Source organism: Chanodichthys erythropterus, chromosome 22, assembly GCF_024489055.1.
Source record: "Chanodichthys erythropterus isolate Z2021 chromosome 22, ASM2448905v1, whole genome shotgun sequence".
Taxonomy (NCBI): domain Eukaryota; kingdom Metazoa; phylum Chordata; class Actinopteri; order Cypriniformes; family Xenocyprididae; genus Chanodichthys; species Chanodichthys erythropterus.
The window spans coordinates 3756154-3780113 of NC_090242.1; the positions used below are offsets into that span (position 1 = coordinate 3756154).

The following is a 23960-nucleotide window of genomic DNA, read 5'->3' on the forward strand; positions in this document are numbered from 1 at the left end:
ATCAAAGCCGTTGAGGAAAACGCTGGATGAAATATGAAAAGTGTGCTTGGCGAGATGAAATATGTATTACAAGGCATGTGAACGTTGTATGCTTATTAATGTGCCCTTCTCGCACTTTGGCAAGCAGTTAAAAATGCCCTAAATATCACGCTTGTAATATTAACATAGGGTAATTTTTAACGCGGCACCTTTGCACATTCAGTGTTCCTTGTAAATCAAAAAGAAACTATTTCCTGCTTTTATCACAGCACTTCCTGTTCTTTGATCTTAATAAAAGCAGCCGAGGCGTTTTAAAGTTATCAAGATGGCACACTTTAAGAGTCTGTAACCTAAAATTTCCTTTTTAAGAACTCTTGATACAAACAAAATATACAAAGGCTATTTATTCTTTATATGAGTCATTTCCATTTATATGACTAGAGGAATTTGACACTTCAGGCAAAGCCATTGTTTTTTCAGCACTGGTCAACTATGAGATTTCGGACTATTTTGCTTCCACTACTGTATGTCTTCTTTAAGAATAGTGTAAAGAAAAATACACATTTTAGTGTTTGTTTTATTACACTTTATCTATTTGCATCTATGGATTTCAGTTAGACTACATATTTTTGAAGGGTGTTTCCCCAAAATTGTTTTTTTCTCCTGCACTAAGTCTGAAATCTCCACTTCAGTAGCTCTTCAAGTTTTATCCCTGTCTATATTCTGAAGTTTTTTTTACTGAAGGGTTTGTTCATCATCCCCCATATTTATAAAACATTTTATTTCCATCCACAGCAAAACATCCACAAGGCCTTCTGAAGCGAAGTGATGCGTTTGCGTAAAAAAAAAAATCCATATTTAACAAATTATAAAGTAAAATATCTAGCTTCCGCCAGACTGCCTTCCATTTTCAACTGAAGAATAAAGTGTAATGCCTCTCGCAAGTCAAAAAGCTTACGCTATGTCCTACGCCTTCCGTATTCAACTTACGAAAAAGCTTAACTGACGCAACATAAATTGAATACGGAAGGCGGTCTGGTGGAAGCTAGATATTTTACTTCATAACTTGTTAAACATGGATATTTTTCTTACACAAATGTATCGATTTGCTTCAGAAGGCCTTTACTAACCTCCCAGTGCCTTGTGGATAGATGCACTTTTTTAAGCTTCATACTTGCTGGTCCCGTTCACTGCCATTATAAAGCTCAGATGCGTCAGGATATTTATTAATATAACTCCGATTGTGTTCACCAGAAAGAAGAAAGTCATCCTTAAGCCATCCTAGGTGTACATAAGTAAAGTGTGGGGTAATTTTCATTTTAAAGTGAACTATTCTTTTAAGGCAAGTGGAAGAATACCGCTGTTCCTAAGCACACCTCGGCCGGAATGGGCTAAGATAGATTTGGTGTTTATAGATAGAAATATGAAGCAGGTCTTTGGACTGGCAGACAGTGATGCATGCTGTGTACTTCTAGAAGACCTTGGCCCCTATTCCCTCAAAGTGAAAGAAAACCATCTGAACAAATGCTCCGAGCTTGCCAAATCCAGCACTGGCTGTAACAATATCGCTCTCAGTGCCTTTGTATAATGTAAAGTACATCTGAAAGACATCAAACAATGAGCCAATGTATCGTCTGTCTCTGGATATTTCTTCTGTCAAATTACCCTTTTCTTGGTAGATATAACTTTGCTTCAGTGCTTTTTTCCAGTTAAGGTCAATGTGACAAACTTTTTTGATGCTGGACAGGCTTGCTGAATTACACCTCCGTTACATGGCAGAGAGTAATGACTGCGCGTAACGGGACAGATTTGCTGCCAGTCGGTATGCCTTCGAACGAGATCCCAGAATCTTAGCAAGGTGACACGCTTGGCGTAGTCAAACGCGGCACTGTTCGGAATGGCATACCATGTCCAACATTCAACTCTGGGAGGAGGGAGGACACACAAGGCTTTGCCAGCCTGGCAGCGCTGTGTTTTGTGTTAAGGAGGGGTGAGAGCAAAGCCGAGAAAATTTGGGAGAAAATTGGGGGGCCGTACCAGATGGTGCACCGTGCTCCAGTCTGGCATCCCAACTGCTCTCTCGCACCCACCTCCTCCAGCCTCCTGCCTCCCCCTACCGCCCCTGTGCCACACGCCACTGATGGTTTGGCACATCATATGCTAGCGTAGGTAGTTTGCCAGTGAGCGCATAGGCACTTCACATTTTTACCCATGAGTGAGAGATTCAAAAAATGAAAGAAAATCATGAGTGAGTGAATTGAAGAGAGATCAGTTGACATCAACTGTGGATGTCAAGTCACAAATATTTAAGCAATTTTTTAAACGACTATTTAAGCAAAAAGAAAAAAAGAACCAACAAAATGTAACAAAACTACTATGTTTGGAGATTGTGCTTAGTCGTCAATTGCTCACACTCATGTTGTTCCACACCTGTAAGACCTTTGTTCATCTTCAGAACACAAATTAAGATGCTTTTTGATAAAATCCTATGATTCAGTGAGGCCTGCATTGACAGCAAGATCATTTCCTTTGTCAATGCCCAGAAAGCTACTAAAAACATATTTAAAACAGTTCATGTGACTACAGTGGTTCAACCTTAATGTTATGAAGTGATGATAATACTTTTTGTGCACAAAAACAAAATAACGACTTTATTCAACAATATCTAGTGATGGAAGATTTCAATACACGGATTCATAAAGCTTCGAAGCTTTACAAATCTTTTGTTCGAACTTCGAAGAGCCAAAATCATATGATTTCAGTAAACGAGGCTTCATTATGTCATAAGTGTTTTGAAATTTCAATAGTTCACTTGACTTTAGCAGTCTGATAGGCGCTCAGAACCACTGATTTGAAACAAATGATTCGCTAAGCTTCTAAGCTTCATGAAGCAGTGTTTTGAAATCGCCCATCACTAGATATTGTTGAATAAAGTCATTATTTTGTTTTTCTGGCACACAAAAAGTATTCTCTTTGCTTTATAATATTAAAGTTATACCACTGTACTCACACAGACTGTTTTAAATATTATGTTTTTAGTAGCTTTCTGGGCATTAAAAAAGGAAATTATCTTGCTGGTAATGGAGGCCTCACTGAGCCATCGGATTTTATTAAAAATATCTTAATTTGTGTTCTGAAGATGAACGAAGGTCGGGTGTGGAACAACATGAGTGGGAGCAATTAATGACTGAATTTTCATTTTTGGGTGAACTAATTCATATCCGCTTCGACTGGTTCAGGGAGTTTATTTCTTAATTTTATTTGAGTGAATCATTAAATTAACTGCCCTGAGCCCTTTGCTCCTATATTGAGGTATGTTTGTATATTTCACCAAGAGGAAACTCATAAGAGACGTTTGCTCAAGGATCAGGCTGTTTGTTTTTGAATTACTTAAAGGAATCGGATCATAAGAGTTATGAATCAAATTACACTTGTCATGCCGCATGCTTTCATTCACTAAAAAACAACTCGTAGTCATTTGTAGAGACTGTCATGTTGTTTGTGTGTTTGTTTTTGCGAGCAGTGTGCGATAGAAAGACACATTTTCTTGTCGTTGTTTTGCGATACAGAATGTTTATGTTGCTTTACATTCTATTCAGGCCATAAACTCACGTTCACAACTTTTTCTATGGCGCTGGAGATTCAGAAGTGGAATACGGAACGTTCTCAGAACGTATTTGGCTAACGTTCTGGCAAGGTTCTCTCAAACATTATGAGCAAACGTTCTTCAAGTAATGTACAAGTTATGTACTTTAATAACGTTCTCATTGTTCATGGATTGTCTTTGTGAAATGTTTTAGATGAACATTCTTCTAACGTTTTTTAAGCATTACAACTAGCACGTTCCCATAATGTTTTCAAAAGGTTTAAACATTCCCTCACTGTTTTCCTAAACATTCACATAACCAAGATAAAACATAAAAAAACTGGACGTTTCCCTCACAGAACATTCAGAAATAATATTTTCATAACTTAAAGTATTAGTTCACTTTCAAATAAAATTTTCCTGATAATTTACTCACCCCCATGTCATCCAAGATGTTCATGTCTTTCTTTCTTCAGTCAAAAAGAAATTAAGGTTTTTGATGAAAACATTCCAGGATTATTCTCCATACAGTGGACTTCAATGGAGCCCAAACGGTTGAAGATCAAAATTACAGTTTCAGTGCAGCTTCAAAGAGTTCTACGTGATCCCAGACGAGAAATAAGGGTCTTATCTAGAGAAACCATCACTCATTTTCTAAAAAAATAAATAAAATTGTATACATTTTAACCATAAATGCTCATCTTGAACTCTCTCGAGCTCTCTTCTTCTTCTCTATTAGAATTCCAGCAGTGTAGACTCTGCTAAGTGTATTACTGCCCTCCACAGGTCAAAGATTGAACTAAATTGTCATATACAATATGCTAGTGCAAGTATATAACAATTAGTTCAAACTTTGACCTGAGGAGGGCAGTAAAACACTTAGCAGTGTCTCCACTGCCTAAATTATCCTAAATTATCAGGAAATTTTAATTTAAAAGTGAACTAATCCTTTAATGTGTATGTTCGCCATCTGAATTTGGTTCTTGTTAAATATCACATTTCATATACACTGTATCACAGAAGTAAAATGGGTTGCAAACACCATTTACTGTTGATTTTTATTATTTTTGATAAATATGTTTCCCCCCCACCACCACCATTAGGAATCACTGTCATTGTTTTGAGCTCTCCCTCTTGTTAGAATCTGAGCAGCCAATCAATTATGTTCCTTACCATCTCCTCCACCTACAACAGGTGTTCTTCGGCTTGTTACCCATCCCTCAAACCGCTCTGAGCTGGTGCTATTGTACATCCCATCCTCTACCACATGTTACCCCACCTCAGCCCCATGCCCTGTAGGGAGAATAATTACCTGAGCTAGAAGTAAAACAATGAGCCCTTATTGCAGCACCTTCATTTCTCACCTTCTGTTTTCCTTTACGTAATGAGCCAAAGTCCTGTGTGGAGCCAGAGCTTTGGACAGCCTGTCCAGAAATAGCCTATTGGAACAGCTTAGACGATTCCCCACGACACATGCTGATATTTATTAAATACGACCAGGCCAACAGGCTTTAACGGCAGAACTACGCCTCCTCTCAGTGTGTTTCTCAAGTGAAATTGGCTTCTGTGACTCCATAGCTGAATTTAAGGGTGGATAAGTGGAGGAAATGTTTTTTGGGATGTTAGATGGTCTGTGTCAGCTTCCTGTAGCATATGTTTTAAAACAGTTTCATATGTAACATGCTTCATTTAATTTTGATTGCATAAATTATTCATTCTAGTGTTAAATAAAGCCTGTGTGTCCAAGCTGACTTCTTTTCTTCTCTCTGTTCAAAGCCCATCATCTATGAAGGTCAAGATAAGAACCCGGAGATGTGCCGCGTTCTCCTGACTCATGAAATCATGTGCAGGTGAGACTTTTTACATTACACTTTGTACTAACCAGGTGCGATGCGCCAAGTTTCCAAATAATTTGTCCGTCCATGCTAAAAATGCAACATGTCACAGTGTAAATCAGAACATATCCCACCAAATTGCATGACAAACATCTTTTTTCAGTTCAGACATTTCCTTTTGAAAATATAAGATGTATGCAGTTCTGAATTCAGCACATGGTTAGCTACTTGCTAACGCTAGTCAGAGACAGGTGGTGTTGGTGTAAACTGACATTCTCATTCTAGAGAGCATTTAATTGCATGCAAATTATATATAACTCGGCAAACAAGATCATTCAAGTCATTAATATTAAGTTGTTCATATTTTTTGATGACCTTATTTCATCTTCAGAACACAAATTAAGATATTTTTTATGATATCCGAGAGCTTTCTGACCTCCCTATAGATGTAATGAACAATTTCAAGACCCAGAAAGGTATTAAACACATTGTTAAAATAGTTCATGTGACTACAGTGGTTCAACCTTAATCACAGGTGTCAAACATACTGCCCGCGGGCCAAATACGGCCCACAAAGGTGTCCAATCCGGCCCGGGGGATGGTTTGAACAATAATACAAAAAGCTATGCATGGTCAACCAGCCATAAATCCGAACGGTTATTAGTTTTATTTTGGCCAATATCTATTCTGGACTTGCAAACAAACTGCTTTGCGATAATTTCCCAAACTCTCATTTGTGTGGAAATATTACAAAGTCTGTAATATTTATATATATTAAACGTTAACACAGCCACTTGCTGAATATGGATGCAAAGAAGAACACAGATACGCCAGCAGAGCAAATACTGTATCTGGTCAAGCTCACTGTTTGTGAAATATAAGAAAAATATTGAATTGGGTTTTATATGAAAGTAACTTTGAAGGGAAATGCCTTTAGAAAAGTTTCGATATCCGTTTAAATAGTCTATTTTATAAACGCAGTGCTGCTTTGTGTACAGTGGTAACCAAGGAAATGCTTGCTGTTTCACAAGCGCCACCTACTGTTAGAGAGTGAATTTGCATTTTCATTCAGTCCATCTGCTATTTTTGCTTTGTGCAGGTGTCTTATATAGCATAATTTCACAAAGCTATAAAGTCAGACCATGCTGGGTTTTTTTAATGTAAACCTTGAAATTATACAATCTAATTTAAATAAAAAACAAGTGCTCATGCAGTGGTGCCTGTATACCGAATGGCTACACATGTTTTTGTTTAAGGCCAGTTTGGCCTGTTATAGAACAAATAAATATAAATAAATAAATAATAAAAAAAAAATTGCCAACCGGTATCAAATTTGCTCCAAACATATATATATATATTATTTTAAAAAAACAAATAAAGTCTTTTCGCAGTAAAAACAAATGCAGTTTTCAAAGAGCAGAGTGTTTTTTCTTGCAAATTATTATGTAGTTTGTATGGTTAATATTAATGTCAGCTTACTAAGGTTTAAAAAATAAATAATCGTCCCGCACATGGTTAAATTTTTTCCCATCTGGCCCTCAACCTAAAATGACCCCTGACCTTAATGTTATGAAGTGACGAGAATACTTTTGGTGCGCAAAAACAAAATAAAAATAACGACTTTATTCAACAATTTCTTCTCTTCCCTGTCAGTCTCTTTCACTGTTCACGTTGTAAACACAGTGCAGCGCTTCCAGGTTGAGAACGCTGACTTATTATTGGTTGACACTGTTCAGGTGAGCAGCACCTGGAAGCGCTGCGCCGTGTTTACAATGTGAACATTTTGATTTCATCAAAAATGTCTTTATTTGTGTTCCGAAGATGAACGAAGATCACTTTTTCTATCCCATGCCATTCACGAGAGATGTTTTGTGAATCGCAGGGAAGTGATGCAACTGTAAGTCACATGACAATGGCGGATGAAGTACGTCCGGATTTCATTCATACTACGTAAAACATACTAAGTAAGTTCTTATTCAAATGCAGATGCAGCTTTTCAGATTTAATACTCAGGTATGATGAACCAATGAGATTTCACTGTAGGCGGAGCTACCCCATAATAAAAACCAAGTAAATGTCAAAATTTCATATGGCTTGTTGCTTTATTCTGTCACCCGGTTAGAACACTAACCAGTACGCTCTAGTGCTATATTCTGTTTAAATTTTATTTGCTCTTATGGGTATTGAGTCTTACGTTACCAAAACAGCATATTAATAAATAGAAGCTCGTTTCATATTAATACTATCCAGGTCAAACCCCTAGTGAAGAACAGAGCCAAAAAAACAAGTAGGAGATGACTTTTTCTATCAAATGCTATGTATTTAATTAACATCCAAAGATGAATTTGCTTAAAAGTAGGTTGTGATGATCGACTCGTGCCTATTTTTAGTGGTATTTTAACAGTGCCGCCCACCCTTGTAACCCCCCACCCCCCCTCATGAATATCACCCTGATGCCTGGTTAATTAGGACAAGCAGAAACTCATTACTCAATCTGAAATTTCAGTCTGCTCTGCTAACAAATGTGCCCTGGCTCACGTGGCGTCCATGAAATATATACCAAGTTTTCCCAGAAACGCATCACGCTACTTAAAGATGTCATATAGGCACTTTCGCAATTAAAAAAACACCCGATTTTTCTTTTTACTGTGAGAATTGGCAGCTAATGTATATTCAAACCAATGTGGTCCTCATCCCCCCACCTGCCAAATCAGCATTGATATGCAATTGTGTATGTGTGCGACTGTATGTGTACCTTCAAACGCTGCCGCAATTATAAGCAGAAAATTAGGCTGTTCACCATTAATCAGCTCCACTAATTGCCACGCACCACCATTAGCCATATGGTGCCATGCCAGCTTGCAAGTGTGGGACAAAAGTGCTTATTCCTATCATTTTAACAAACTAGGGGGAGAAAAAAAAAAACACGGAATGCGTTTCAGGATGTTGTTTGTCGCGAAACTGGCCAAAATTGTTCTAAAGACTAAAGTTGTCATAACACAAATCCAATGTCATGAATCAAAGGAATCATGGAACGGAAACATATGTTTGGTAGACGCGTTCCAACGTCGACTACATCCTGCTAATTACATGAGCCCATTTAGACATTTCTTCAAAAGCTGCATCAGGAAGGAAGCGTTAAGATCTAAGATGTGATTTCCTTTGGGTGTCCTACGGGACGATCTTGAAGAGGATCAGGAAAAAAGATTATAACCTTCTCCACCTCCCCAATAAGCTAATGTAGGCGTGTAATAATAACTATGGTTGTGTTTGCTAAAGCAAGTGTTTATTATTTTTCATACTTAGGGTTAAGGGTTTGTTCCGATATGTAACTTTAAATATGTAAGTACACTGTCCTACTGACCTCAAATAACTCATAGCAATGTAACATTAGGGTTAATGACATCACACAATTTTTTTTTAATTTTTTTGTCCAGATGTGTTTATTTATTTAAAAATTCATTAAAATGCAACATATATATAATGACTTGAATACACCTCTTCTATGATGAGCATGTTTTAATGTAATATTTATTTATTTATACATTTTTACATTCTTCTACACTACTTTACTATTAGAAAAAAACATTTGTCGGCAAAATTAAAGTCATGTGGTGCAAGCAATATGCAGAAACATGCAGAGAGGACCCTTGAAGACCCTTATGACTATATCAAGGCAAATAATAATAATAATTTAAAAAAAAAAAATCAGATAATTTGAGCTTTTTATGACAAGGCAGTGTTAGAATAAGTTGTAAAATGTTGTTTAGTGTAACTCCCCAAAACAGTGATATTAATGAATTTATAATATAATAATATAATTAATAAATTCATTTCTATATTTTAAACAATTTTCAAGGTAAAAAGTTGAATAAATAAATACATTATATATATAAATTGTGAATATGCATGCATTCATGGGTTAGGAAAATATGTAACTTTTTACTTGATGGTTACACCACATGACATTTTTAGGGTCATTAGAAGTGAAATTTCATTAAAAATGGTGTAAAAGTGTTTCAAACCCATAAGAGACCAACATAATTACAAAGGGAAGAACATTTTCTTTTGCGTTGTTGTGGACAATTATTTGTCATTGACCCATTGATCACCCAAAACCGCATAGCAACACCCTGGCAACCACCTACAACACCCTTGCTTGTTGCAAAAACCTAGTTAAAAATGTTTGTCTTTAATTGTTTTGAGTGTGTATCTATGAATTTGTATGCTCAAGGTTCCGTGTTTCAGGAGCTAAACCATGTCTCCCATGGGCGCTGCCGGATTTGATCATTAGGCTCCTACAAATCTTCTTCCTGCACTGTATAAATACACACACATAGATTCACAAACACACACACACACACAGAGGCACTGCAATCCCTTGTTCCAGTCCTTTGGGAGGACACTGACCTAGTTGAGGAAGCCTTGCAGAAGGAGGGGCGAGAGAGATAGAGATGTAGATGTAGATAGAGAGAGAGAGAGATTTTAGCCCTCTATTCATGATGAGTTTCTAAAGAAAGACATTCATCATGCATACCTGAAGAAGTGTATTATATAAATCACACACGGTTCCTCATGAATAAGCATGGTACATCTTAAGATATGATCTCCTGAACGCTTGTAGTCCATGAATGAATGATAAAGTCTATTGGTACATCAGAAAACTGTGTCATTGGAGAAAATAGGGAGCTGGGAATGAGGTAACAAGAGAAACCGTAAGGCGAGAGGGTGGAAGCAGAGAGAGTTGTGGGAGGAAGAAAAACTGAAGGGGGAAGGACAATGCCAGGGGTGTCATGTGACAGTTTTGTCCCCAGCCCTTATTCAGTGTCCTACTGCCATCTGTGCGGTAGAAATGTGATGCCGGTGGTCTCCAAACCGCCACCAAAGCCCCTCACACACCTTAAATTCTCCTCTTGTCATTCTGCTAGACCTTCATCACCTATGCAAATGCGAATTTTTGGCCAACTCACAAGCAAGCAGTCCCGTTGTGCATTCTTAATGCGGGTTCTTATGTTAATGTGGCGGTAACACACTTCAGTACTCAAGGGGGTGATAGATTTACAGTTTTTAACTTATAAAGTCAATAAGACTTTAAAAAATTCTAAATTATAAATCTCTCCAGCAGTGTAGCATTAGCCGTTAGCCACGAAGCACTATCAAACTCATTCAGAATCAAATGTAAACATCCAAATAAATACTATACTTACGCGATTAGACATGCTGCATGACGAACACTTTGTAAAGATCCATTTTGAGGGTTATATTAGCTGTGTAAACTTTGTTTATGCAATGATGACGCTAGAGCTAGGGAGGGGACGGAGAGCGCGAGCAATTAAAGGGGCCGCAGCCTGAATCGGCACATTTCTAATTATGCCTCAAAATAGGCAGTTAAAAAAATTAATTACAAAAAATCTATGGGGTATTTTGAGCTGCAACTTCACAGACACATTCAGGGCACACCTTAGACTTATATTACATCATGTAAAAAAACGTTCGATGGCACCTTTAATGTTCTTACATTGAGTATGTTTCTTTAGCAAATTGTTATTCAATACAATTTGCATAAACCTTAATAGTTAAAACACAAATACAAAGACAATCAAAATATAACATTTCCTCTGGACAAAAAAAGTTCTGAAAAAAATGGTCGGTATAGTACTCATGACATAGGACCATCAATTTCTTGATGTTATACAGGATGTCCTTTTTTAACTGATATTTTCCTTCTGTCCCTTCAGTCGTTGTTGTGACAAAAAGAGTTGCGGGAACCGAAACGAGACACCCTCCGATCCCGTCATCATCGACAGGTAGGATCTCTCCCTCATTAACACTTCCTAACACTGTTTGTTTCCCTGAATAAGTCTAATAATTTTATTGTTATCGTCATGCTTTTTGAGGCTGTGGTTGACGTCGCGTTTGAAGTAGTTCTCAAGACATGCTGGAGTCTTACCGCCGTCACGGTCTGCTGTGTGTGTATGTTTGAGTCACTTGTTAGTTAAATGCTCTATCATGTTGTTTCTTTTGCTGCTATTTTTTCCACCATGTTCTTTTTGTTGTGGGATCAGGATTGGCTGAGCCCAAACACTTAATATTAATGTGCCTTTTATTGCTGTCTTTGCCTGAGTAAATTACAGGCCTAAAGGCTTTAGTCAAAGGCTAGTCTTTATGCTAAAAGTGTTGAGTGAGTAATTTCTCTTGAAAAGATGTTTGACAGTAAACATGTAAGCAATTTAGATAATATCTACATGGTATGTACTTTAAATTGAGATCTGGCCTGGTTCTGGATTATGGTTCCCCCTTCAGAAGTACAAAAGACAGTGTTCTTGGTTTCTTTATTTTGTCTTAATGAAACCCACATGTATAATGGGCTGTGAAACAATAGACGCCAGAGACCCCTGGCCCCCCCATCCTTTCTACCCTGTTCTTGCCATCTCTCTCGATCCCCTAGGGCATTGCTTTCTTCCACCTAACATTCATCTCTTTAAATCCAAATTTAAACCCCTGCATCCTTTTTGAATGATGTAATTGTAGTTGTAATAATGTTAGCATTACTGCTAATAGGATTTTTAGCAATGCTAAAGATTTCACAGTCCTTAAGGTAGTATTTTCTTTGTCGTTAATGTTATTAGCTTCAGGCTAGCTGTGTGGAGTTATGTGTTTTGTAATGTGGAAGCTATTAGTCGACGTCTAAGGGCATTTACTTTGACAGGTCATGGTTCTCGGAATTGAGCAAAACATTCTTTTTCCCATTGTTGCAGCAAAATGGTTAGCAACCGCTACGCTCAATGAAAATTGCTAATCGTCCCTTTGAGACAATATATATATATATATATATATATATATATATATATATATATATATATAGGCACATGAGGTGAACATATCAAGAGCTGCTTAACCAATTTGAAGAAAATCAGCATTGAATCGCATTTGTCTTGGTCTCACTGAAATGGCCTTTGCTGGAATATTTGCAGCTTCCCAACTTCCCAAGATGCCTTTTTTTTCATAATCTGTCTGTGACACTGGGAAAGGCCACAAATCAAAGTTTTATCTCAGTGAGAATCTATTGCCGAAGGAGAAAAATGACTTGATTTACACCACATGGAATGGTGCATAAGAGTTATTGTGTGCAGATGACCAGACTAGGTTGATTTGTAACGTTTGTCAAAAGATCGTTCAGGCTCATTTGTGAAAATTAAACCCCACTGAGAAGAAGGAACAACAACAAAAAAAAAGGTTTCCCACTGTTGGCTCTCTCAGTTCTGCTCTGCATGTTTACTTCAAGTTTAGACAGCAGTCAGTAAGGAGTTGGACGGCTGTAGCTGTTCGGTCTCAGCCGCTGACCCGTTAATGCAGAATGGACTCAGGTGTGACTGGAGCTGCTCAGCCGACCGCGGTCAGACACAACAGATCTGCCGCCCCCCCTTCATACCTGACTCACATGTTTGTGGGCAGCCGACACAGTTTATGCTTCACTTGACCAGAACGGGTCAGAACTCTTGGGAGCCAGCTGTGGCTCCCTTATACATGCTCATGTGCCTTTAAACCTCACTGAGCAAAGAGGCTCGATATGGACACAGGCTGATGAACCTGCTGGAGGAACTCATGTGCATTGGTCCCATGTGCAGTGAAAAGGCCCACTAGAAGGTCTTGGTAACTTCAAGGCCATCAAAAACTTACTACATTTCCACTAGGTGGGTATCCAGGCATCTCATGATTCCATTTCAGGTAGTCACAATGGCTACACAAAATGATTCAAAATCTCATTTAAAAAAAAAAAAAAACTGCCTAGTAAGTCACTATTTCAGAAATTACTGGGATTTTTGGATGCTGCATGAAAGCAGTACAAATTTATGTTCTGAACAACATATATTGTCAGTAGAGATGCACGATGTATCAGCCAGCAATCTGTATCGGCCGATAAAAGCTTTTATTATCAATATCAGCCAGCGGCCAATTGTTTAAAAACAGCTGATGATCAGGGCCAATTATATCCTGTCAAAGGGTGCACAAAAACGTGTTCAGACTGCAACTCATACTGTGTGTGAAGAAAATCTCTCATGTTGAATTTAGTTAACCTGACAATAACGCATTAACAGTTAAAAGCTACGTTAAAGCAGGCTTTGTTTGACCCTATGAATCACCTGTAGTTCAAGCCAGGTTTGCCAGTTCTGCTTTTTTTGCTACATCAAACATTTGTAGCACCTCCCATCCAATAATCACTAAGAGCTTTGTGCTTTGTTACTTCTGATAAGAAACAAAGTTTCAGTTTTCAAATTCTGTCCATTTTATCATGAAATTCAAACAATAAATGGCATTTTGACGCTCTTAAATGTGACATGACAGATCGCTGTAGTGCCTCAGTTCAAGTCTTTTCTTCCACATTAATACAAGTTACATCTCAAAAAACATGCATGAACATCAAAAGGTATGTTGAAAATTACAATACAACTTACCGGAATATATCATGTCTCACTTTATGTAATCACTTTATTTGTGTTTCAACCGCGGAAAGACGTCAGTAAAACAGCTTGTGAACAATATGTCACATTTACCTAAATTAGCTATAATAATAAATATATATTTATATTATATTTTATATATTAAAATAGCTATATATTAAAAAAGTTTTTCAATTTACTGTATCACTTATTTATATCTCTAATGGTTTGTCCTGCATATTTATCATTTCACTATAATTGTTAAAAATGTATTTAAAAGAATGCAGAATTGCATTTTGCGCAGCAATTTTTCCCTCAGCTCTACTTAATAATCCTCCCACGTTTTGTCTTTGTATATACATTTTTTTTTGTGCCATCAAGTTTTTTTTTTTGTCATAAAGGTGAGAGAGTTTGGATGTTGTGATCTGATCTGATTGTGTCACTCCTGATCTCTCGTCGCATGATTCTGCAGCCCAGAGAAATGGGTCATGCAGGAAAGAACAAAAAATAAAAAGGTGAAAAAAAAAAAGAAGAAAACAACCTAATTTTGGTATGTATTCTTGGCAGCTACACATTTTCTCACAAGCTCAATGACAGTGCCTCGATTATGACTTATTATTTCTCCTAAACACGTAACCTAAAGAAAAATAAATCCTAGTTCCGCCTTTTCCCTCTGAGTTATTTAGCTTGGTTAATAAGGGCTCATTAGCGCGCACTTCTTTCAACGAGCCGATTTGATTTCACACCAGTAATTAGTCTGGCTATGGTTAATTCTGCTGGTTTTGCATTGAGAGTGATGCTCTAATTAGATACACAAAGAACACAGCTAATCCAAATCTGTGTTAAAAACACTAATGAACCCTTATTATGCTGTTAAAACAACTAATTTCATATTTACTAAGATTTGGATTGTAAACAACATCTGTAAACAAACAATATCCACCCTCGCCGTTTATCGACGAATATATTTGACCGAATTGTCCAACTGCAGGTTGTTGTTAGTACTTTTGATTTATTCACACAGACAGGAGGAATACCACTAATCGTAACCGCTCACAGAATTCGAAATGAACTCCACTGGGTGCTTCGATTTACGCCACATGTAACACAATACTTTTCATATTTATTTATCTGGATCTCTTTATTTGTTTTATTTGAACTGGTCCCTCTCTCATTCATATGTGTGTGTGTTAGTGTCTCTAACCCGCTGTATAACATTAGCGACTCCTCAGCTGGGCCATATGTTCCTCTCGGCCTCTCCTTCTCCCGGACTGACCTTTCATCGGCTCTCTAAGATTATTTCCAATACTTTAATCCCGTCTCATTGACATGGATACAAAGCACACTGACATCTAATAGACGCCTCCTCACTTTCTCCTTTCTTCCTCTCGGTTTAATCACTTTCAGTTCAGGGCCTCCACCCCCACCTTCCTCCACTCCAACCCCTGCAGCCCTGGACGTCTATTGTTCATGTCTCATTTTATTCCAGACCCTCCCTTCTCACTTCTGTTTATGTTTAGGGTGCCAAAAAAACCTTGGATAAGTAGCCATGTCCCTAAAGTTAGCTTCAGGAGAAACAGTTTTTAATTTTATTCAAAGCGAGCTGTGTGTTTGTTTTACAGGAAGCGATAACGCACAGTTTTAAAGTGGACGGCGGCATGTCAGTTGGCTGCAGGTTCTTTTCCTGTCGGCCCGTTTCAAACATCTCCACTTACGAGTCTCATATTATATCTGTGATGTTAGATCCTCTGGCGCAGGAGGGGTACAAGAACGTTTATACGTGTGAGATTGTCCTTCTGATGTGTTTTCTGTAAGACTTTACTTGAACACTCTGCCGTCGGCTCTCTCAGAGGAAGTAGTGCTCTCTATCCACTCTGGGATCATTGCGGTGATGCGGTGAGCCCACGCTGGGGGATGTCAAAAGCTGTCAGAGGGCCGGCGAAGAATGGAATGCGAAAGTTCCCGTGGATACCGTGGGACTTCCTGTACCCCCAAGACTCGGTTCTCAGCCCCTCTTGGCTGGCCTGACTCTCAACGCTCAGAGCTCAACATCTGGATCTCTGTTCTCTAACCAAAACAACATTCACAGAGCTGATGGAGGGAAATGGGTCACCGTGCCCTTGAATTTTACATTTAACGGCTTGCTGAAAAAGTGCAGCTCTAAGCTAAAAGTTCATGGCGAGCAGGCAAAATAGATCTCAAGTCACATTAACTTGCTGTGCATGATCATGATTCATTTTGTTAGAAATATGACCAAGTACAATGTTTACATTATCTAGGTCTTTTGTCTGACGTCGGTACGTGTTTGTTTGGTTTTTGCACATTTGGACACATTTAGAAATGTTTTTCAATGTCATCAGACCATGTGACATTTATTACAAAGAAAGAAGGCCCAAGCACTTTTCAAGCCAAACATTTCACAAAAGAAGTTTGTTAAAGGTGAAGTGTGTAACTTTGGCATCCCTACACTATAATAACAGAAGCCTGTTTTCTCCACAGACATACAAAGATAATTATGACTTTTTTTTTTGTAATTGCGACTTTATATGCAAATTTTACATCTTGCAATCTTGGCTCTGTCACAGTTGCAATTCTTACTTTGATTTTAATCCTTATACTTTTGACTTTGGCTAATTTGTTTGAATTTGTAAAATCCAATTTTTATGTTTTCGGATGATATGCTTGTGCCCCAGTGACAGTTATTTTTAGGGGTCGTTTTTTAAATTGTGCGTTTCATACGAAATCTACACCTTGTTAAATAGTTCTGTTTTCCTGTGAGAATGGGTTGTTCTTGTCACTTTATTTCTTATCACTGTGACATTTTTTCATAGTGTTACTTTAGATCTTGTTTTATCTAATAGTGTGACTTCATTTTTTATTTTCATTTCACAATGACCTGTTTTATTTATTTTTATTCTGAGGCAGAGCCAGGTTTCCATAGTAAGCAGAATTATATAGTAATGTAAAGCAATAAGTGAAGTTATTAAACGTAATTTCAGGAGGAGTAATCTTCTAATTAACCTGTTAACCTTCATGAGGACGCAGATGCACTGAATCGTTCTTTGTTTAAATGAGTTCAAAGTTACTATTAGATGTAATGTTATTACCTTGACTAACTATACATTATTTAAAAGGATCTAAGACTCAAGCTTCTGTATTTGACCTCTATTTTATTCTGAGAGCTTATAGTGACAGTTATGGCTTAATTTGTGTTACGAGTTATGAAAATGAAAAAATGAGTCAATACCTTTAATATGAATTAAGAGAGCGTCAGCACCATCCATTGAGGAAAAAACGTCTGAAAATGTTGCAGATTTGGAGAAATATTGATAGATTCTCATGTTTGTCAGATTTATATAGAGAAGAATATTTATTCAATTTTTACCCAAAATGCACCGATGTAATCATTATGAGCGCTGTATAATCTGATGTACTGTGTTTTCAATACATACTGACAGCCTGAGGGCGCTCTGTGCACATTTAGTCCACAAATGGCACTCAAGATGCAGCCATATCATGTGACATTCCAGGAAATATAGGAGACATTCCAGGAGATCACTATAACATGCAGATAGAGACTTTTTGAAGACAATAAACAAACAATTAACCCTTCGCTGGGATTTTGATTGACAAGCGATCTAACCAATCATAACGCCGAATCCGCCATTTTGTCTGACAAAGCAGTCAGGAGTTAGAAGATTAACCTCAGTGGAATTGAACTTGAAAAATGGTGTGTACTGAGTGACGTCTTTCCATGTTTGAAACAACATTCCTTCTGATGTTCATTCATGTTTATTTGATGCTATAAATGAACTAGTAGGAAGAGATGATCAGTTCACGAGCCGCTTGAGCCGAGGAGCTACGGCAATCTGTCATGATACATTAAAGAGCCACAAAACGTTTTTTATTGTTACAAATTAAACAGTTTGAAAGCTGGGACTTTGCTTAAAATCATAAGTAACCTGCTCTGTCTTGTCTGTCGACGTGTTGTCAGTGTCCTCTTTGCTCCGCAATGTATTTTTCACTCTGTGTGGCGTGACAGCGCCATGGCTTGTCGGACAAAGCAATAGTAACTAAGGGGGGCGGGTCTTTGTAATGGGTCAATTGCGACAATGTATGGTTTATCTGTGTTCTTCATGCCATGTCGTGTATTTTCATAACAATAATGTATATTTATAATTCAATGCTAATAATCAACATAGCCTTATGAATGAGAAGAATACTGTATAAGGATATACTTTCTGTCTGATTTTTTGATCCGAAGCATCATCAAATCACAGAAGATTATTTAAAACACCCGATTTACATTAAAAAGTAAGTTTGGAGCAAAAACATGCTTTTAATTTCATAAATTGTCATGTATTGATGGTGTGCTAAGCTAAAATGCTAACTAGCCCTAAGATGCACTTGCCAACTAGCTGAGTAAATATGTTATTTTTATGAATAATTTTGAATAGTAAAGCTCACTGAAATGTTACTTTTTTCGAAAAGGGCATTTGATACAGTTTTAAAGAAGGTGATGTGGAATCAAGAAATTTGGGATTAAAGGTAATACTTTACAATAAGGTTAATTAGTTAAACATTAGTTAATGTATTAGCTAACATGAACTGACCATGAACAATTCATTTGTTACTGTATTTACTAATCTTCGTTAACGTTAGTTAATGAGAATACAGTTGTTCGTTGTTTGTTCATGTTAGTTCACAGTGCATTAACTAATGTTAGCAAGATTTTAATAATGTATTAGTAAATGTTGAAATTAACATTAACAAAGATTAATAAATGCTGTAGAAGTGCAGTTCATTGATAGTTCATGTTAACTAATGTTAACTAATGAACTTTATTGTAAAGTGTTACCGGATTAAAACAGTGTGAATAGAAAGTCGTCAGTAATTATAATGAAGACAAAAGAAAAGAATAATTAGAGCCATAACCAGGGGAGACTGAAACTAAATGGGGCAGTTTGTACCACAAAACAATAGAGACAATACATTGAATTTTTAACACTTTTGGTATTAAAACACACAGTGAAAAATTAGAAAAATTATGAATCATGCAAGGTGATTTACTAAAGGTTGCGCTAGTCAATTTACTGGTATTTGCGCCATTATTTACTGCCCCAAAAAAAGCTTAAATCAGACGCTAATTTGCACTGCTCTTGGTAGATTGTGTTGGTTATTGTGGAAATTATCCAGCTGCATCCATGTTCTTTAATTTGTGTGTCATCAGTAGATCACATGCAGAACTTTCCACTCCCATCGGCACTTTTTTGGAATTGGGCTCTCACGCTAAATTACCCTGTTTAGTAAATCTGGCCCTTAGTGTTCAAATACTTTTGGGTCAACTGTCTGAGAGTTCAGTGCAGACCACACCAGCGGGATACTACCGTGACATTAATGGTTTAATTAGCCGTATCTCTTGCCTAGCACACGATTGTCTCAAATTAGACTTGGGCGACCATTGTTAGGTTAATCCTTTCCAGATTGGCCTATTGAAGAAAGAAGACTGCTTTTAGTGGCTAGTGTGAGAAAGAGTGACAGAAATCAGAAAGGAGTGAAAGGCAGAGGAGAGAAAGAGGCGAATATCTGTGGCTTGTTCGAATGCGTTCGGTTGTCAGTGTAGCGCCGTGAGGTTCCTCGTGCTTTCTCAGTGCCAGTTCTTTGTGACAGGCTGCGTGTGGCCCACTTAATCCCAGCCAGGAAAGACGATAATAACAGTGTCGCCCTCTACCTCTCCAAGTTAATATACGGTTAACGACTTCTAGTTCACAGACGACAATCCTATCATGCGCCTGGCTGACCCCTAAAGCGGCGTACGCATTTGTCTGTGTGTGAGCGTGTCTGTTTTTCTCTCTCAACTTTCTTTTCACTGAAACATCAACTCATGTTCTTTCCATCATTGTTTTTCCCCCTTATTGCTGTTCAATTCTATTTTATTAAATTAAATTACATTATTTATTCTGTTCAATTTTATTTTATTTCTATTTTATTCTTTTGAGTAAATCTTTGAGTTCTTCAAGCTTTGCTGGTAAGATATCACTTCCTCCCTTAGCAAAAAAGCTAAAGCTAGCAGAATTGTCATGTGTGTCCCATCAGAATGCGGGCGAGCTCCCTCACTGCCTCGAACATCAGTAGGAGGATTGAGTGAGTGTTAGACCTGTCAATCAAGGCGTCTGAATTCAACTGTCAATCAATCAGTCTCTTTAGCTTTCCTATTAGCATAGATTTTAGATGGTCATGTTGTATCTTATAACCAAGTTTTAGTGTACTGTACTTCTAGTGTACAGTTTTGTGATTTATTACCTTTTTTTTTTTTTTTAAAGCGAAATGACGCAAGCTCAATTTGAACCTGTGTTTCCAAAGAAGAACATGTTCATGTTATTGGGAAATCTGCGACTGACAGCAAATCCCAGCTTTCCCATGAGAGACAGATCGAGTTGATCTGGGAATCTCTGTTTACTGTGGTAAGGTGTTCTGTGTGTGTTTATGTGTGTGAACATCGGAGCTGATGATCAGGGCTTCCTGCTAATTGAGATTTGACCTGAACTCAGAATGGCAGACAGGATGGACCACTCCTAGGGCATTGATGTCACTTCCTTCTTTCTGTTACTCTTGTGCAGGTGCAAAAGAAAAAAAGTGTGAGAGAAACAACTTGTTGTCAACATGTTTTTCACATAATCATATTTAATTAGATTTCTTTTTCTGCAGGTGGCAATTATTCTTGTTACATTAATTTACATTGATTCTATTTATGTCTCCATTTCTATTTACTTTCTTTACATACTAAAATCATATTGGCTACATACATATTCATATTCTAGTCTTTTTTTTTTTCAAAATAGCTTGTGAAACAGTATACATTATGCATGCAATTTAATATTTCAAACAGGCATTGTTGTCACATGACTTATAATTTTGCATGCTTAATACAAGTTGTGTACAATTATCATATTCAGTTTATTTTGAATTTTGATCCAATTTTATATAAAAATATATTGACTATTTGGCAGTCCAATTAAGTAATAGAAAATGGAAGTCTTTTGCATTGCATTGTGGGAGGCAGTATTCCTCACATTATGCTGTGTTTTCATACTTCACTTTAATTTTTGCCAGACCTAGTTATTCTATGCATGAAGTATGCATACTGTGCATAGTAGATATACTATATACAGTACAGCAAAAATGAGTATGAACAGTATGAGTAGTATTCTGAACATGACCTCTGACCTAATGACCTCAAGTCCTGGCAGACATATTAGGGAGTGGGGAAAATCATTATATATATCATTCTAAATACTAATATTAATCAATATACATAATTTAAACATTTATTATGTTTAAATTATGTATATTGATTAATATTACTAATGATTTGTTATTTAAGTAATAAATATTACTTTATTTATATAAATATTACTTTATTTAATTCCCTCTATTAAGTCAAACTCGGCATCCTTGTTTGTTTTGCATTGCAGAACTATACTAAGTAAGCTCTCTACTTATTATTATATTATTCTCTACAGGATAAAAACACTACCCCATGATTCAGAGCAATAATTTAAACTTTTGCTTAGTTTGATGTTGGGGCAGATCCGGAGCCTCTCTGCTGGTCTTCCCCTTCCAGCATGTGGGTGGCTGTATTTATTCAATGTGAATATTAGGGACTGTAACTGAATAATTTATAAATGTATAATGTATGTGATCCGCAAGCTCTCTGTATCCCCGCTGTGTTTTGAGTGTCTCCTTAGTCGGGATCCCCCTGTGCTCGGGGCCCATTGTTGTGTTTCGATTCCACTTCCTGTGGGGAAAGGTCACCCGTGGCTCTGAGAGAGGGAGAGAGAGAGAGAGAGAGTAGTGAATTATTCATGCCATTGACTTTGTGTCAGAGAGAGAGAGAGAGAAAAAAAACTGAGAAAGAGAGAGGGGAAGAACTGAAGATGTTTTATTCATTTATCCTATTTTGAATCCCTTTTTGCACCTTCCATCATTAGAAAGCTCAACATTTACATTTGATGCTAATTCGCGATAGGCAAGTGTAATTCTCACACAATAGAATTTTTTGCACTCTTTTTTTCAAAACCCAAACATAATATGCGACAAACTTGTGATCTGTTCTGTCCCTGAAGTGAAGCAGTTTTCAATGGCTTGTTTGTGAATTAGCTGCCACAAAAACAGACAAACGAACCTGCTAGCTTCACATTTGCACCTAGTGTAGCTCTGCGGTGGGCCTAACCAAGTGCCCTGAGGCGATGTTTAAAGGGGTGGCAGACACACACACTACTCTAGAGCCAACCTCTTGGAGCTATAAGGACTGGAATTGAAGTAGCGATAGGGAGAAATGGCCTTGCCTCGGGATATGTTGCACACAGATGTGTCCCAATGTCCCTGCGTAACCAGCCTCTCATTATGCACCGGGCAGTCAGCCCACTAGAACAGGCAGGGTGGAATGGGCGGTATGTGTGAAATGTCAGGTGTAACTTTGTCTTTGCTCACAAAACTTATTTTATTGTCTTTGTTTGATTTTCAGACATATAAAAGTTTTTCAAAACCTAGGGTTAGGGTTAGATTGAGTTTCATATATGAAGGCTTTGTAAGCATGAGATATTTAAAAATCTTGCCAACCCCAAACTTTTGAGTGGTAATCTATTTGTAATTGTCCAAAATACCATCATACCATGGTATAACCATTTGATACCGCCACTGTATGGCCACAGTACGTTTTTGTAAGCACAAGTAGAGGACATCTATTGCATTTACTGGCTGATGGAACTGTGGTTTGGATTTGGGTGCCAATGCAAAGAGCTACTCTCACTTAATGGTCATTAATATCACTGCCAGAACACCCCTCCCTTTACCTGACCTGAGAGTCCACGTATCCATGAATGGACCGCTGTGTGCCCATCCCCCCCACACAGCTCCCAAATCACCACCACGCACCCACCCAGCGCCCGACCCGGTGAGTTTGCATTAGCAATGTCATTAAAATGAAATGGACGCTGTTGGCCAGGAAACCCAACCACCCTTTTGCTCAATAGACAGATTCAGTCATGTCCCTCGCCCCTCCCGCCGTAATGGCCGCTTATAATTTCCCATCGTGAGGCTGAGTGTGTGTGAGCTTGTGCACATGTAATTTCATTAGGCTGGTAAGTGGTAAACATTCCTCGCTCTGTTTTTTTTTCTAACGCAATTTAGCAGAACTCGGTGTACACATCGCTAGCGTATTTTGCCGCCGCGAGGAGTGCTGTTTTGAAATCCCGCTTTTGAAGCACCGCTCAGAGAGTTCTCCGCGCCGATCTGTGCCGTCAGGACTTCAAAAGGCCTCTATAAAGATGGCTCTCCATCAATGTGGCATTAATTTCCATACTGCCTGCTTCTCCATCACTTTAGAGGGAAGCATGCGGGGTGACACTTGAGATTTTAACTTTGCCGACTTTGACAGAAGGCTCCAAAGGGGTATGATCCACTTGCTTGCTCTGGTAGTCTCGGGGTGGACGACTGGTCTTTTGGTACTGGTCTGGCAATGACAGCGGGGGTCTGGGGACAGCTGGACCTTGGGGGATTGGTGGACTGTCACCATCTAGGCAGGGCATGATGGAGAATGCCACGGTAGCTGTCAGTCTTGACTGTTTTCTTTGCGCACACAAAAAGAACCAAGCCATTTTTCTGCAGATAAATGATAAAGTCATGAAAGAGCAGACGGAAGCCCCCTGCATATTCATCTCGACCGGTTGGTGTCCTCTTTCCAGATACCTGTGCTTTTTTGCGGTTATGTTAAGAGGAAGGTGACATGGAGGTGGCCTTATTATTCTCCACCCTGGAGGTGTCTGGGAATGTGTATTTATGTAAGAAGCTTCAGTGCCAGCGCCTCCAGCTAGCAGGTCCAATATAGCCCTGAAATTCTTTTTACTCGCCTTCTTCCTCGATTTAGCTTTTTTGAAGGAGGAGGGGGTCGCTGCAGAGGAAAACCCTCTGGGGACGGTGGGGAGTGATGATTGACAGGCCGTACGCTTGGCTGTTTGCAGATTCTTCGTCACTTGCAGAACTAGACCCCAGCCCCTGGTGAATTCCTCCCTGAAAAGTTTCAAGCCTTCGGAGTTGAACATCTCAGTTGGTGGGGAA

At 38.1% G+C, this 23960-nt stretch overlaps 1 protein-coding gene across 6 annotated transcripts in view; it reads left to right on the forward strand.

The window, feature by feature from the left end:
* Nucleotides 1–23960, forward strand: part of ebf1b (EBF transcription factor 1b) — a 183848-nt gene that overhangs the window by 9646 nt on the left and 150242 nt on the right. For all 6 annotated transcript variants that reach the window (XR_010893562.1, XM_067375546.1, XM_067375547.1 and 3 more), the window contains exons 5-6: nt 5342–5415; nt 11139–11207. Coding sequence is in view for 5 of the 6 variants with exons in the window: in XM_067375546.1 (XP_067231647.1) it covers nt 5342–5415; nt 11139–11207 (143 nt within the window). In the remaining variant the exon portion in view is untranslated. The remainder of the gene's footprint in view (nt 1–5341; nt 5416–11138; nt 11208–23960) is intronic.